Source organism: Cervus canadensis, chromosome 13 (genome assembly GCF_019320065.1).
Source record: "Cervus canadensis isolate Bull #8, Minnesota chromosome 13, ASM1932006v1, whole genome shotgun sequence".
Classification (NCBI taxonomy): Eukaryota; Metazoa; Chordata; class Mammalia; order Artiodactyla; family Cervidae; genus Cervus; species Cervus canadensis.
In genome coordinates this window covers 30,051,030-30,067,060 of record NC_057398.1, presented here as the reverse complement: position 1 = coordinate 30,067,060, position 16,031 = coordinate 30,051,030, and the positions used below count along the sequence as shown (strand labels likewise).

At 59.5% G+C, this 16,031-nt stretch overlaps 1 protein-coding gene across 5 annotated transcripts in view; it reads right to left on the bottom strand.

Moving 5' to 3' along the window:
- PRDM16 (PR/SET domain 16) overlaps positions 1-16,031 on the bottom strand; it is a 338,468-nt gene that overhangs the window by 24,530 nt on the left and 297,907 nt on the right. For 4 of the 5 annotated variants that reach the window (XM_043485212.1, XM_043485215.1, XM_043485214.1 and 1 more), the window contains 5 exons: positions 12,125-12,338; positions 10,158-10,305; positions 9,547-9,700; positions 4,345-5,758; positions 981-1,068 (listed from right to left, as the gene is read on the bottom strand). In XM_043485212.1, coding sequence (XP_043341147.1) covers positions 981-1,068; positions 4,345-5,758; positions 9,547-9,700; positions 10,158-10,305; positions 12,125-12,338 — 2,018 coding nt within the window. The remainder of the gene's footprint in view (positions 1-980; positions 1,069-4,344; positions 5,759-9,546; positions 9,701-10,157; positions 10,306-12,124; positions 12,339-16,031) is intronic. The other variant, XM_043485213.1, reaches the window with a different exon arrangement.

The window sequence follows — 16,031 nt, the reverse complement described above, 5'->3', positions numbered from 1 at the left end:
CGCCTGGCCCACTTTGCTTGATCAGATATTCCCGGCCAAGCTCCCACACAAACACAAAAACAGGATGTGCCTGGCTGGCTTGCCTGCTTTTTCCAGCAGGGCCCGAGGAAACCAGGGGAAGTTCTTAACCAAACTCCGAGGCCCCCATGAGACAATGGGAGACAGTAAGCTTAGCTGTGAACCCAGGCGGGGTGCAGGTTCCACAAACCATGGGTTTGTCCCAGGCGGGAAACGCAGAGGGAGAGAACAATGCCCGGGTCTGGAGTCTGGGTCCAGGCTGGCCCACAACTCAGTCCTGAGTCCTCCAGCTGGGGCAGGGGAGGCCCGTGGGTCTGGGGAGGTGGCTGGGCTCCAAGCAGTGAGAATAGGGGCACAGAAGTGCCTGCAGGCTTGGTGGGGTCTGTAGCCACTGCCCAGACCTGGGGGTTCTTTTTCCCAGGCTCCTGATTCTAGTCTTGACAGGTGGTCTCGCCACCCTCTGCATCCCCGGGGGAGGGCAGTCCCTCTGCCCACGACCCCCTGGGATCCCCTGGGCTCCATGCCAGCACCTCTGCTGCTGTCCTGCTCCCTGCCTCTGCCCCCTGCACTGCCCCTCCTCTGCTGGTCTTTCCTCTTAAGTGCCCCCATGTCCCTCGTGCCAGAGAGGCTGCTGGCGTCCACACCTCCCCGGCTCTCTCCTGTTCCTTCTCCCTACGGTCCAAATGTTTGGATATGCTCCATCAGAGCTGTAGCCCACCGCTGCAGGGGGGACATTCACTACCCCTCCCAGCCGTGGGTCGAGGGGGGTGCCCGTGGGCCAGTGTCCCTGGCTGCTTCTTAGGGCGCCCCTGCCAAGGACCACCCTCCTGCCTCACCTGTCCGGCCCTGTCTCATCTTCCCCAACCTCACAGGGATGGGTGGGTGTGCAGGGATGGGAAGCAGAGACCTGCCTGGGGCTTGTGGCTGGGCCTGGATGGACCTCAGGCTCCTGCTGGCCTTACCTGGGGGTGGAAGAGCAACGGGGATGGCCTCAGGTACTTTTCCTTAAGGGCTCCCACCGGGTCGGTCACCTTCCGCTTCTCCACCCTGCTGGACAGCAACACAGAGGGTTACGGACCCCACTGAGCAGCCCAGCACTGGGTGGGGAGGGGCCGTGGTCCCTGCCCCTCCTGGCTCCCACCTGTGCCCCATCAGTCACCAGGTGGGGGCCTCACCTCAGCGCCCAACTTCCACAGGCCCTGTGACCACGTCTCACCTGATGCCGTAAGGACAGTCTGTGACCTGGCTGTGCACTTGCCTGTCCGAGCACACACATACTCCCCACACCACACCCAGGTCTGGACCCCTTCGAGTCTCCCCAGTGTCCCCCTAACTACCCAGCTGCCAGCACCCATGCATGTGATGAACGCCTGATGTTGGAGCTAGGAACCTTTTCTAAGGGTCCCATGTGCAGCAGCCTCTGCCCACTGACCCGTTTGCCCAGCGAGGGCTCGGCCTCGTTGGGGTCCCTGGGCTCCCCAACAGCGGAATGTGGGGCACACAGGGGCTGCCACTTACACCCCACTTCCCTGTTCTGCCGAGCCCTTGGCACAGGTGTTCTGTCTGACTGGGTGGGTGTGTGAGCAACCAGGGTCCAACTGGGCAGGGCTGTGTGAGTGACCAGCAGGTTTCAGTCCTGGGGAGGTCTCAGGGCCTCCCCACAGCAGCCAGGCAGTGTCTACCTAAAACCTCAAGACGGCTGCTGGCGACAACAATTCCAGAATGTTCCCTAAATGCCAGTACAACTGCCAATCACAGCAAGCGGAGGAGGTGGCTGTCCCTCCTCCCCTGACCTCCTCCTCTCACCATTTCCCAGCGATGCCTGCTTCAGTGTTCCCCATGGGAGTCAAGATTTACACAAGGTGACTTGGGGAGTCCTACCGCCTCCCTGAAGGCAGACACAGCTGCGGGAGCTGCCGCCTCGTCTGTCCAGGGCCACACTCCCACCCCTCTTAGGCTCAGCTCTGTCCCTAGGGGACCTCAGGGCCTTAGCAGAGGCCCCGATCAAAGCTGGGCTGAGTCGGTCTTTCAATAAGGCCCCCGGGGTGGGTGGTGTGGGCTGAGAGGAAGGGGTCTCATAGAGGGGGAGGGGGTATTGAAGATCGTCTTCTGCCTTCTCCCACCCTCTGTGTCTCATGCAGCCCACCAGGCTGGCTCCGAGAAGCCCCTGCCACCTGACCCCTGACCCCCAGCAGACATGCGCCCTGCCAAGGTACATGGCTTTCGTCATCACAGTATCTCTGGGCCTGTCACAGAGCCAGCAGCACATGGTGGTGAGAAGGGCTGGAGGGTCGGGGAGGGGATCAGCCTGGCAGTGTTGGGATTCCTCCAACCTGGGGGAAGAAGGCTATGGGTATGTGTCCATGGTCACACCTGGGGGTCCTGTGGGGACACTGGGGAGTTTTGCTGGAGTCACCCCAGGACCATCCAGGAGCTGGGAGGACCCTGTGCCCTAGCCCCCAGCCAACCTTTACACAGGCAGTTACTGTCGCCCACACCTTCACTTGGAGGGAACCTTCTCGACACCATGAGTGTTCATCTTGACTGGGCTCAGGGGGCGTGGGAAGAGGTTACCCCACATCTCAGGCATCTTGGGGTAACCCACTCTCAGGCATTTTGCTGGTGTCTGTGTGTGAAGTTGGGGACCGGGCAGCCCCTCCATCAGCAGCTGTACCCTAAATCCAGAGGGCAAGAGCCTGGCACAAGCCAGGTCTCAGAGAAGTTTGGGCAGGAGGGGAGGGTCGGCGGGCCCTGTGGCCAATTCCTGCTTCCAGGCCTGACTGACTGCCCCGCCTACTTCCAGAAAAAGGCCCAAAGCCCCGAAACAGGCCTGCAGTGGGGAGAGGAGGGGCAGAGGAGGGCTGGGGGCTGGCAGGGGAGCTGGGAAAGGGTGGACGAGGAGGCTGAAGGGAAACAGTTAACCCAGAGCCTCTTGCAGGCCTGCTGGCTCCAACTCCGGGGGCTTGACCAGGAGCCTTGCTCCCTAGGTCTCCAGTCCCACCCCTTCCTCTGCGTGAGGGCTGCTTACCCTGGGGGGCCTCCTCCCTCGAACTCCAGCTATCTCCTGTCCCCCACACCGAGTCCTACAGATTCAATTGAAACTGGCAGGTGCTCTGTTGGCCTTTGATGGGCATGTTCACCCCAGAGAGCCTGTGAGCCACCGTAAGTCGTAACAGGCCTCTGGTCACTTTCTCAAACTATCTGTGAATGGTGTGTTCTTAAAGAAACACCCAGGGGACCATTTTTCAGGTTTCCTGTGATGACAATGCCAAGACCTGGCAGAAAATGGAACCAACTGCAGACACAGGCCAGCCAGGGCCCTGGGTGAGTGTGGAGGGTGGGGACTTGAGTGGGTGTGGAGGGCAGAGCAGGAGGCTGGTCCATCCTCCCTCCTCCCCGTCGCTGGCAGCCCTGCCATCATTTCTCCTGCTGCACCTTTGCAGAGGTGACCCCTCCTGCACGCCCATCCCCAGGCCCTGCCTGGCCCCTGTGCTTCACACGAGCCCTCAAAATGGCCACAGTTTCCCTGAATTCCCATGTGGACACACTCACCGATGTGCACATGGGCCCCTCCCACACAGAGCCATGGGCCTGTAATAGTGGCTGAACCACCACACTTGCCTGCCCCTCCGGGCCCCTCCCAGGCCCACTCAGGGCCACAGCCCCCTCCTCAGGGCTCAGCCTGCCCAGCACCCTGGGACACATGCAATGGGGGTCAAAAACCCCCTGATCAAAGCCTGCTCAAAAACTGGGGAGGGGGAATCCGTTGGCCGCTCTCCGAAAGGTCTATCAGAGCGATGGAACACTGATGTTTTGCAAATCTTCCAGAGCTTTCCTCTTTCTCCCTCCTCCTCCTGTCTCTGGGGACAAGTAGCTCCTCCTCTGATCACCCCTAGGCCAACAGGAACCCCAGCTGTGGCTCCGGGGAGCGGTGCCACAGGGCAGTCACAGGGAAGCAGAGACGCTAGAGCAGACATAACAGCCAGGAGTGTCCTGGGAGGCAGAGTGGATCCAGAGAGGGAGGCTGGAGACACCAGCAGGTGGGCCTCTGGGGTGGAGTGTGAGGGCAGGCTAGGGGCGGGGCTCAAGGGAGGGCAGCGGTTCTCTCAGTGGCATCTGCGAAAGGGAGCCAAGTGTCCCCAGGAGACCCTGTCAGGCGCCCCCCCTAGGAAGGGCCGAGCCGGGCCTGGACTTCAAAGCAGCACAGACCCCTCTCTGCCCAGAGCCGAAGCACCTCCTGAAGCTGCAGAGACAGAGGGATGAAGCTTGGGGGAGCAGGGGAGGTAGTTCCCGGGGAGAGTACGTGAAGGCGGGGCGTGTGAATACCTGTAGATGGGGTCCATGAAGAAGGGCGACGGCTTGGCATAGTGCAGGGGCGGCTGCTGGGGCAGCTGGGCAGGGCACGCCTTGGGCAGCCCCTCGCTGGGCCCCAGCCTGCGCTCGCCGTACACGTGGTTCTTGCGGGGCTCCCGTGCCCCTCCGTTCTGGCTGGCCCGCACGCGGCTGCCAATGCTCAGGTCCAGTGGCTGCTCCTCACCGGACGCCGGGGCTGGGGGCACCTTGGGCGCCGGCAGAACGGGCTTGGCCTCTTTGGGTTTGGTGGTGAGGTCAAAGGGGGACTCAGCACTGGGGCCGCCGGCCTTGAGGGCGTCCCGAGGCGACTTTGGCTCGGCCTTGACCAGCAGGTTGTGGGTGAGGGCGCGGTCCGTGAAGGGATACAGGGAGGGGGGGAGGTGGGGCAGGAACTGGAAGGGGAACACGGAGTGGTAGGGCAGTGCGCCCAGCTTCTTCTCCGGCACGCCCATGAAGCCGGGCCCGAAGTACTTCTCAGCGATGGACGCGATGGCCTTGATGGAGTCTCCCGCCGCGCCCGATGCTGTCAGCAGCTGCTCCTGGGGCGGCGGGAAGAAGTGTTGGGAGTAGAAGACGGGAACCTCGCCCACACTGTTCGGGGCGCCTGGGGGCACCGCGCTGCCCCCGAACTCAGGCTTGCCCTCAGCCGCCTTGCCCTTGTCCTTGGTCTTGTCGCGGTCACTGTCCACGTCGCTGTCTAGGTCGGAGCCCGTGCCCGTGGTCGTGTCCAGGTCAGTCCCAGTCGTGGTGTTGATGTCCTCGAAGTCGCTGCCATCTGACAGGTCGCTGCCCCGGGGCTTGAGTTTGGTGGCGTACGCCTCCTCCAGGTGGCCCTCCAGCTTCTCCTCGGGCCCCGCGGCCGCTGCGGTGCCCTGGCTACTGTTGCCGACAGCGGAGACGAGGGGCAGTGCCGGGTTCCCCAGGGGGCTGGGGAGCTTGGCGTCCTGCGTGTGGTTCAGGGGGCTCTTGAGCAGCGGCGTGGGAGGTAGCAGAGGCGGCCGGGGGTACAGGGATGGAGGGAAGATGCCCGGGAAGCCGGGCGTGAGCGTGGGGAAGCTGGGGGGTGCCGCGGAGAAGGGCAGGCTCCCAGGGTGCGGCCTGGAGGGAAAGTACTCGCCAAAGCCCAGGCCGGCGTGGTTGAGACCGGGGGGCGGCTTGGCCTTGTCCATCAAGGGGCTGGGGGTCAGGGGCAGGCCGGGCGCAAAGATGCCTCCCGGCGGGTAATGGTTCTTGCCCTCGCAGAAGCGCCGGTGCTTGTTGAGGGACGAGGTAGTGCTGAACATCTGCCCGCAGTCCTTGCACTTGATCTGCGTGCGACAGTCCGCGTGCATGCGCTTGTGGCGGCACAGGTTGGAGAACTGCGTGTACGACTTGTGGCAGACCTCACCTGGGGGCAGCAGGGCAAAGACAGCGGCGTGAGGGGAGGCGACGGGGACCCTGCACTGCCCGGGGCTGGGAGTATGTATGTGTGTGCACACATGCGTCAGTAGGCATGAGTACTTGCATGTACACTCAGGTGTACGCATGCATTCGTGTACGCATGCATTCAGGTACACACACAGGTCTATGGACACGTGTGCTTAGGTACACAAGTGTGTCACCCATGAGTGTATGTTCACAAACACATGTTGCACTGTAATTGTGTCATCACATGTACCTGCACACACATGTGTACATATACATATCTATGCACATGCACCCTTCCCTGGGATTGGCCTCTGGTGACCAAAATAGATTGGCAAGGACGTCCCTGTGCCTCCCCTGGGGTCTCTGGGTGGCCTGGGTAGATCTCTACCCACTTCAGCCTTCTCCACTGGAGAATGGGCCCTGCTGCTCTGTGTTCTCCTGACCCCATAAGTTTGTCAGGTGGGACCGAGGTCTTCAAAATTGCTCCCAGAGACAGGCAAAGACACACCATCACGTTTGCAACTGCGCCCACCCACCCAGACTCCCCACTGGGTCTCCCTACCACATCAGCCACGCTGTTCCAGTAGAAGCCAGTAAAACAACACCCCCTGGGCTAGGCCGCCCACTTCCTAAGGTTTTAAAATGCTCTCAGCTTCCTCCTCTCATTCTGCCCCCAGGCCTGTGATCTGCTCCCAGGACAAGGAGGCCTCAGGAGTGACCAGCCCCTGGAGGTTCTTAGTCCCCGAGCCTGAGAGCAGAGCTCCTGGCTGTGAGATCAGAGTCTGGGGGTGGCCAGAAGGTGGAGGTGGGAGGGGAGCCCCCGAGGGGGCTGGTTCCACATCTGAGAAAAGTGAGACCTCCCCAGACTGGGATGGAGAGGCCGTACCAGCCCTGTGCGTAACAGGAGAGGGTGGCGGCCAGAGCCGAACGGTAGGCCCCGTAGGCCCTGGCAACCCAGTCTCGCCATTTTCCCAATGGTGAGCTGAGTGTCAGCTAACCACCAGTTTTTTTTTCTCTTCTTGTTTTCCTAACCAGCAACGGAGGAACACACACACACACATACACACACACTGTCTGTCTCTCTCTCTGCAGGACGATTTGCTTCCTAAATGCAGCCCCCGTGGAAACAATGATTTCAGCGTGTTTCTCGCTCTCCGCACACTCTTGCGGCCTGATGTCATGCGAATCTCGCTGGGAGCGCTGGCCCCGAGCTGATCGTGCTCTTTAATCACAATATCTATTTATATTAACGGCTCTGCCTTCCTGGCTGTCTGGCTTGGCGGGACATTTTCAAGGCTGAGGGGGAAGAGCACTGCCTCGTTTAATCAAATCTGCCCTTTTTGGGAGGAGGCTGGTGCAGAGGGGCCGCTGCTCCTTGGGAAGGTCTATAAATACCCTCAGGCGAGCCTGTGGCCCCTCGTGGGAAGAGAGGCCACTCCCTGGCTCAGGGCTCCTGGCCAGATGAGTGACACCTTGCTATGTCCCCGGCCCTTTAAGAGGCTCTGTGATGCCCTCTGTCCCCCACAGTGGGGCTCTGTGGCACCTCATCAGCGGCTGCTGCCATCCTGAGCCTGGAAATGGCACCCTCCCAGGGCAACTCCTGGTGTGTGTGGCAGGGGTGGCTCGGGGACCAGTGGCAATGCCTGGGCGAAGGGAGCCTGGGACCCTTGCTTCCCACCCACCCAGTCACACAACAAAGGGGTCCTGATGAAATGCTGGGGCTACAGAGAGGCCTCTGGGAGACTGAGGTCCCTGGAGAGGTGGGTGCTGGTCCTACAATGGCCGATAGAGCTGGCAAAGGGAGCTGGCTCCCTGCAGGGGCTGGGAGAGGCCCAGGCAACCCACCATGAGCTGGATGTGGGATCAGCACCTGGGGGAGTGTACCCATGCCCTGTGGGATGCAGAGGGACCCTGGCCACTGCTTGTGCTGGTCAGCAGTTTCTTTTCCTGTAGAGTATGCATGTGGTTTGTGTGTGTGTGCACACGCACACAGATACACATACTCACTCTCAAGAAGTGCATTTTCCCTGGCTGAGGGAGTGGGTGACCCAGGTGGGATGGGGGCTCAGTCACCTCTAACAGGACAGCTGGAAGCCTAGGCTTGGGGCAGTGGGCAGGAGGGGAGCATAGCCCCAGCTACTCAACAAAGGCCTGACCAGCCAACAAGTATGGCCTCTTTGGGGGAGCAGTCCAACCCTGTGAGGCCCCCACATTGGTGAAGCCACTGAGACCCAAGTCCTTAAGCTCCCAGATTTAGTTCCTCCCACCCCCAACACTGATGTGCTAGGACCCGAGAGGTCCCAGGCCACCCAGCCTGGGGTCAGCAGCCAGGCCCCTGGAGCTGCAGCAGGGCCTCGAAGGCCTGGTCACTTCATGCTGCCAAGACTGTTTCCTTCTCTGTCACTTCCCTTTGGTTGGACACAGTGTGGTCCCTGCTCCGTCAGGTTTGTAAGGGTGCTACGAACTCATGTGTGTGAAATGATGGCTTAGCATAACCTCGTGGGGACTATGACTCAGTGCAGTCTTATGTGAATGACAGTGTGAAGCTGATGTGAAGGATGAGTTAGGACAATCTCGTGTGTATCTGACTCAGCAGAATACTGGTGTGAACAATGAGTCAGGAATATCTTATGTGAATGGCTCCCAGTGCAATGCTGCTGTGAACGATGAATCAGGTCAAGCTCACGTGAATGCTGACTCAGCAGAATGATGGTGTGACCCATGAGTCAGGACAACACTGGCGAGTTAAGCTAGCTGATGAGCCAGCTCTGTGTTGGTGTGAACAGTGACTCAGCACAATCTCAAGTGAGAGGACTTGGTGCAATGCTAGACAGAAGAACCTTCAATATCTCCTAAACTCTGAGAAGTAGGGTCATGCTCCTACATTGGCCCACTAGATTCCCAGGACCTAACCCTGTGGTCTCTGTCTCCTCTCCTATTACTTCCCTCCCCAAACACACCACAAGCTCAAGGCTTCTGTGCTCACAGCACCCTGTCATGAGCCTTCTCAGCAGGCACCCCGTCGCTCTCACCCCACCCCCTGCCCACCTCCTCGAGCTCTCTGCCAGAATTTGGGTCACCCATAGACCATCCCACCTCCCAGCACATGGGCCAGATGACACCTGCTTGGGTACCTGGAGAGCCTCCTGACCCTGCAGCCCTCCCCCCACCCTGATGGCTTAGCTTCCGTCTCCTCCACTGGCAGGTCAACAGCATGTGGACAGGGGTCCAGTTATTCACGGCTGGCCCCTGCCGCCCAGGTCAGCATGGGCATACTGCCTGGGGTCCCCAAAGGCTGCAGGTGGGTGGGAAGCACTGATATTATCACACCTGCTAGAGCTCTGGGCAGCCCATGTGTGGAGGGAAGGGGAGGTGGGGAGGGGAAAGGTATGTTGCTGGCTCTCTGCAGGACCACAGGGATCTTTACCACCCACTGCCCACCTCCAACCACTGGATGAGTGAGCCACAGGGAGGACCCAAGGAGGGCAGGAGGGGAAAGTGAGGCCGGAGCAAGAGAAAGATGGATTCCAGAATGAGAGGGTGCGAGGGAGCAGGGTGATGATAAAGTGGCACCAGGAGGCAGCCATCCCTGGGCAGAGGGATCGGCAGTTGCCACAAGTGTTTTCTGGACAGAAAGGGTCCCACAAGCAGGGAAAAGCCTGAGGACTTCACCCCTTGGCTGAACCCCAAGCACCCCCAACCTGGGCATGCCGGGCAGGGGGCTGGGCGGGGGGCCAGGCGGGGGCTGGGCGGCGACCACTCACTCACATATAAAAGGTTTGACGGTGCTGTGGATGTGCTTGTGCTGCTTGAGGCCCGAGGAGGTGGCGAAGGTCTTCCCGCAGTCTGGGCAGGCGTGGGCCCGGGCGCCCACGTGCTGGGAGCGGATGTGTCGCTGCAGGTTGCTGGGGTCCGTGAACACCTGGGGACACAGACACTGGCACGTCACATCCTGTCGGTCGCTCCCTGTGGACTCCGGGTCAGGTCACGGGATGGGGGTCTCCCTGGGCGCTCTGTCCACCGCCCTGAGCCTGGCCGGAAGGGTCTCTGCTGGGGCAATGACCCGCAGGGTGGCCTTAGGGGACTGTCAGGCCTCCCTGGACTCTGGTGCTTCCATAATAATTCCCGAGAGACCTGTGGCCCTGAGGGTGCCCCAGGCAGGAGCTCAGATGCTTTCTTAAGCTCCAGGCCTTTGAGCCACAGGTCTGACCTGTCCTGTGGGTGGGAACCCGAGAAGACCTGGGTCTGGCCCAGCCTCCTTCCCCATTGTGCGACCCCACACACTTCCTGTCTTCCTCTCAAATGACTTGGGGGCCTGTGTTCCCCACATGTGCTCTGCGTCTTAATACGGGCGGGGCCAGTGGGGCAAGCCCCGTTACCTTCACGCAGTTTTCACATTCGAAGCGCTTGCCGCTGTCGTGGGACATCTGGTGACGGATGAGGTTGGACTTCCAGTTGAAGGCCTTGGGACACTGGTCACACTTGTACTCTCGCTCTTCCGTGTGGACGACCATGTGCTGTTCCAAGCTGCACACAGTGGACCGGGATCACCAGGGGCCTGGAGGGAAGGGCCTCATCCCCGCCCCTGGAGCCCCTGCCACCTCCTGCTCAGAGAGCAGGGAGGGGCCTGGCAGCCAGTCTGTCTGCCTCCTGCCTGGACAGGGCAACTGGGTGGACTGGCAGACATGGCCTTCCCATGTTGGATGGTGGGGGGAAGCCAGGGCATGGATGGAGTTTGGGCCCTCACCCAAGACCACCCCCAGGCATCCAGAGCCAGGCAGGGTCCCAGTTCACACTTCTGTATTTCAAAACAAACTTCCCCTTGATGCTAACCTTGGGCCTAACAAAAAATGGGTCTAGAAACTTCCAACATTGTTACGAGCCCCAGAGGAGCCCCGGAGTGGGGGTGCAGCCCAGGAAACCCAAAGCCACCCCTCTGAGTGCCCAGAGTATGCCCCCCTGCCAAGCCAGACTGAGAGGCTGCCCACCATGCATATATCACGGAGGTGGCAGGAGTGAGCAAGGGGTCTCCAAGCGAGATGTGATGGGGAGGCGGGCACAGCTGCGGGGAGGGGTGAACTTGGATGAACAGGCCTCCTGGAGCTCCCCCCCACCTCGGGGGACGCCCCACTTCTCCTCCTGTCCCAGGTATGACCGTTAATCTTCATGAGCAAAGCAGCAATACATCACGGCCCGTTAATTACGGGGCCCAGCCATCCATTTAGATCAGAAACGCCTGGTTCTCCAGCACCCGGCAGATTGTATCTTTTCCCCTGTTGTTAATTGTGATTTATGTGTTTATGTAAAGAAAACACGGGTCCTCTTGAGTAGCGCTTACCGCCAAGGGCCTTGGTCGGGATTTGCCCAAACTCTTATTTTCTCAGTCATCCGTTCTGGGTGGAGGGTTTCCCGTCCCCAGGGGGCTGTGACGGGATTGGCATTCAATTCCCCTCCATCCTACAGCCAGTTAGTGACCTGATGGGGTTTCACTCTGACTTTGCAGGGGCTGCCCCGGAGGAAATCCTCAGAGGCGGAGGAGGGGCACAGGCTGTGAAGGTCTTCACTGGTCCCCGGAGCCCGGGGACTTTGGGGCCTGTTTCTCCCCTGTTGGGTCCCCAGCTCCCAGGTCCTGACTCCTGCCTTGCCTTGGGGCCTGGGAGGCTGCGTCCGGCCATCACATGGCTGGCTGGACATCTGTGCCCACGTCCATGAAGTCTCCTGGGACAGGTGGGGGCTTCCATGGGACACAGAGGCTGGTACCTGGGGTGAGGGGTGAGGGGACCCCTGGGTGGCCCCTTCCTGCCCACGTCCACTGTCTGGGAAGGAGTCTGTATGTGTCCAGAGGGTCAGGCCACTCCAGAACCCCTGGGGCAGCGTCCCCCAGCCTGGCCCTGGACCTCACCCTGGAAATGGTCCTGGGGCTTGACCCTTGCATTTCTGGGGGCCTGGCCTGTGTTCCTGACTTCCTTCAAGTCTGTCCCCACAGCTCAGCCCTGATGACATGATGGGGGGGTTGCAGCAGTGGCTCCAGTGGGTGACTTGAGGATCCTCTGTGGGTGGGGGTACTCTGACCAGGGGCCTGGCCTTTAGGGTCAGGGTGTGAGCTGTGACCTCCAACTGCCAGCTGGTGGGCCTGCATTGTCCCCAAGGTCAGATGAGTGGGCCGGGTTCCTACCCTCAAGACATATCTCCATGCCCTTTAGCACCTTGGGTTTCTCAGCCTGCGCAGGCTGGAGGGCCCAAGGCTGACCTCTGCCCTTCTTCAGGGCTCCCCCTGTGCTCCCAGGGTCAACTGCCCCCGCTGTCCGTGATGCTCCTGGAGGGTGGGGCGGGGGAGGGGCCGCACCTGTACTTGGTGGGGAACATCCGCTCGCAGTCCTTGCACTCGTGGGCCTGCCCGTCACCGCCGCCACCACCCAGGCCCTCAGGCTTGAGCTCGTCGGCCAGGCCCTCGTAGAGTGCGGCCCCCACCGAGCTGCACGCGTACTTCTTGTGGCGCCGCAGGTCCAGCTTGGATGGGAAGAGCTCGTCACACGCGTCGCAGCGGAACGTGGGCTCCTCTGCAGGGGAGAGAGGACTGGCATGGGGAGGCGCCCAGGACCCACCCCAGGCCCACCCAGGCCCAGGGGCTGCAGGGGGTATGGGGAGACCGTGGGCCTGCTCCGCAGGCTCTGGCATCCTTCCTGCTCACGTCCCAGGCTGAGAGAGGCTGCCCTGGGGACCCAGCGGGACTCTAGACTCCACCATAAGAAACCCTGAGGAGTGCTGGGCCCCGCGCTGGCCGGGAGCAGAGAAGGAAGCCAGGCTAAGTGCTTTGTGTATGAATTAGGAGGAGAGACGGCTGGGCTCTGGTGCGTATCATAAACGATTGTCAAGGTCAAACAAATAAAAAGGAGGCGGCTGCTATGAAGTTTATGAGGCAGCATCCTGTGGACCCTGCCAAGCCGGACAGCTCAGAGCTGTGAGTCCCGCGGAACAACCTCCGAGAGCCATTCTCCGCCCGCGGCTGCCTGGACCCAGCTTCTCCCCAGAGCAGGGGCCCCCTCTTCCCTGCTGAGGACCACCCTGTGTCCCCCAGGTCTGGATAGAGAACCCGCACAAATGAATCAAAAGGTGTTCTTGTCAGTGACTGTGTGAATGTGTGTGCTCCTTGCACACAGGTATGCAGCTGTGTGTGAACATGGGTGAATACTCCAACACGTCTGCCTCCTTCTCGGGGCACCTTTGCACGAGTGTGCAGGCATTTTTGTGCATTTGTGCTGGTGTCATGTGTATTCCTGTGTATGTGTGCATGTGTTTCTCTCTGTGGCTACTATGAAAATCTGCATGTCTGCGTAGCTTCACACTTGTATGCCTGCATTTGTGCATGTTTGTGTGTTCATGTGTGTGCTTACTTGGCACATGTGAATGGGTGTGTTTCTGTGCATGCATATGTGTTATGTGTGCATACATGCATGCATGTTAAGCATACACATTTGTGTGCATGAGTTAGTGTGTTGGGTGTGCATGTGTATTTGTGAGTGCATGCACATTTGTGGGTGAATACACACTTGTATACATACTTTTGTGTGCCTCTGAATGTGTGTATGAGTTATGTGATTGTATTTGTGCATGTTTTAGTGTGTTGGTGTGAATCTATGTGGGCATGTGTGTATTTATGTGTGAAGGTGTGAGAGTGTGCATGCGCACAAGAACAAGGATCTCTGGGCCCCGCAGTGGGCAGAGCCTTGACCCTGGGATGGATGCTAACTGGAAGGGCCTGACCCTAAGGGATGCAGAAGCCAGGGAGGTGGGGACATGGAGGGAGGCGGGGGACTGTCTCCTGCCCCCTCCTTGTGGCAGAAGGGCCACCATCAATGTCCCAGATTGCTGAGAAGGATGGGGTGGCTAGGCAACCTAAGCCTGTGGCCAGGGTTTGGGGGGAAGAAGGGGGAGGACTACAGGCAGGGGGGGCCTCCTCGTGACTGGAAGCTTCCCTGGGCCTGAGGGTGGACGCACTGCTCCCACAGACTCCTGAGGGTGGGATGTGGCCACACCCGGCACCCCCATAGGTGGGTGCCCAAGCTCCCATGCCCAAGGGAGACACTCCTGTGGGTTCCAGCCCTGAGATGCCCCTGGTCAAGCCCCCGGGCCTTGGACAACATCCTGGGACACACAGGGAGGCAGCTGTCACCTTCCCTGGGAGCCTGGGGGACCTGCATGTGTTGGGGGAGCCAGGCCCAGTACTGACCAGATGTAATCAAGTCCTGGTGTCCCAGCCCACTTGCCAACATGAGGCTGCTGTTAGGAATGGTCTTGCTTGGGGGAAATCAAGAACAAGACAGGGAAGCAGCGCCTGCTTAGAGTCTGCGGAGATTGGGGATGATGCCCAGCCCTGATCTGTGTGCAGGGACCTGAGCTTATCTAGGAGCTTAGAAGGCTCTGCCCTGACCCCTGGACCTGCCCCAGACACAGGCCGAGCCATAGGATGGACTGGAGGAGGCCAGAGGGCCAGCAGGTCCTCACCAACCACAGAAGTCTGGGGTGGAGGAGGTGGGACAGTGGCCGCACAGGTGACCCTTGAGCCAGCATCCCACGAACACAAGACCTGTAGGAGCCTGGTGTCTCTGACACTGGGCAGCACTGCTGGCCAGAAGGAAAGGGACGCATTGTAGCCATCTGGAGATCTAAGTCAGAGAAGATTCTAAGATGAAGCCCATCAAGGCCCTGGGCTGGTCCTTGATGCCACAATGGCACCCCACACATGACCCCAGGAGGGGTCAGGTAGGCAAGAAAGACACATATTGCAAAATAGCCACTGGCAGGTCTGTAAGATGTTGCCTCTAAAACAAGAGGGAGGGGGCTTCCCTGGTGGTCCAGCGGCTAAGACTCTGGGTGCAGGGGGGCTAGCTTTGATTCCTGGTCAGGGAAGTAGATCCCACATACCACAACTAAAAATTCTGTGTCCTGCAAGTAAGACCCAGCACAGCCAAAAATAAGTAAATAAATATTAAAAAAAAAACCCCAACAAATAAAGATAAAGCAGAAGGGAGCCTGGACGCTGCTTCAGGTAAGTGTCCACCGTGAGCTTAGCACCTGCGGTGGGGCGCCTCCACGTGGCCAGCTTGGTGCTCAGGAACGTTATAATGTTCCCTCCCCTGAGCCTCGCATCAAGCCGCAGGTTTTATCACTGGTACACGGAGGCCAGAGGAGGCCGCCTGGCTCGCCCGGGGTATCCGGAGGTGAAGTGGCAGAGCTGCTACCACCCTTCTCTCTGCTGGGTGCCTGGGGACAGGCAGCTGTGTCCCAGTTTCCCGCTGAGGGTATAAGAAAGGCACTCTGTGTGGCCTGTGCATGGTGATGCGATGTCAGTGTCCCGCCCCCACACAATCCCCCACAGGGCTTCCCTGTCCTTAGAAACATGGGTTCCTTCCCACTGGAACCAAGAGCACCATCTTAGAACACAACCGGATGCCCAGGCCCCACAAAACCGCTGTTGTGGGTTTGCTCTGACTTCCTGGGCTGGAATGAGGCTGAGAGGGGCCCTCCCACCAGCATTACAAGGAAGTGAGACATGTCAGTTCCTATCTTACTCTTTCGTGCAAAGTGTGCTAAGTCACTTCAGTCGTGTCCGACTCTTTGTGACCCTTATGGACTGTAGCCTGCCAGGCTCCTCTGTCCACGGAGATTCTCCAGGCAAGAATACTGGAGTGAATTGCCATGCCCTCCTCCAGGAGATCTTCCCAACCCAGGGATTGAACTTGTGTCTCTTATGTCTCTTGCATTGATGGGCAGGTTCTTTACCACTAACATCACTTTCTGGACCCAAAACAGGCACTGAAGTTGAAATTTGAAAAGAAAAGAAGGGCCAACCCCACCTTTTCATAGCACTGACCAACTTATTTTTCCAGCTTGGATCTGGAATTTGGATTTATAATGAAAAGTCAGCCTGCATCTCACTTCAAAGGCATTGGAGGGTGTCCTGGAGGTGATGGAACCAGTGATGGAGGGTGCCCCCCTTCCATGTCCCCATCCCACCAGGGACCCAAGTTTGTTCCTGTCGAAGGACAGAGGCTGGAACAGGACACATCCAAATCTTGCCCACTCATGCCATGGTGTGGACAGGTGTCCCTCATCTTCCATAAAGGTAAAGTTGGCATCGAATACACACCTGAGGAAAGCTGGATGGGGCAAGAAAGACGTGCCTGGACTGCATGGTTTTCACTTTCCCAGCACAAGCAACTCCAATTAAAAGAAATACGAGAGAATGTCAC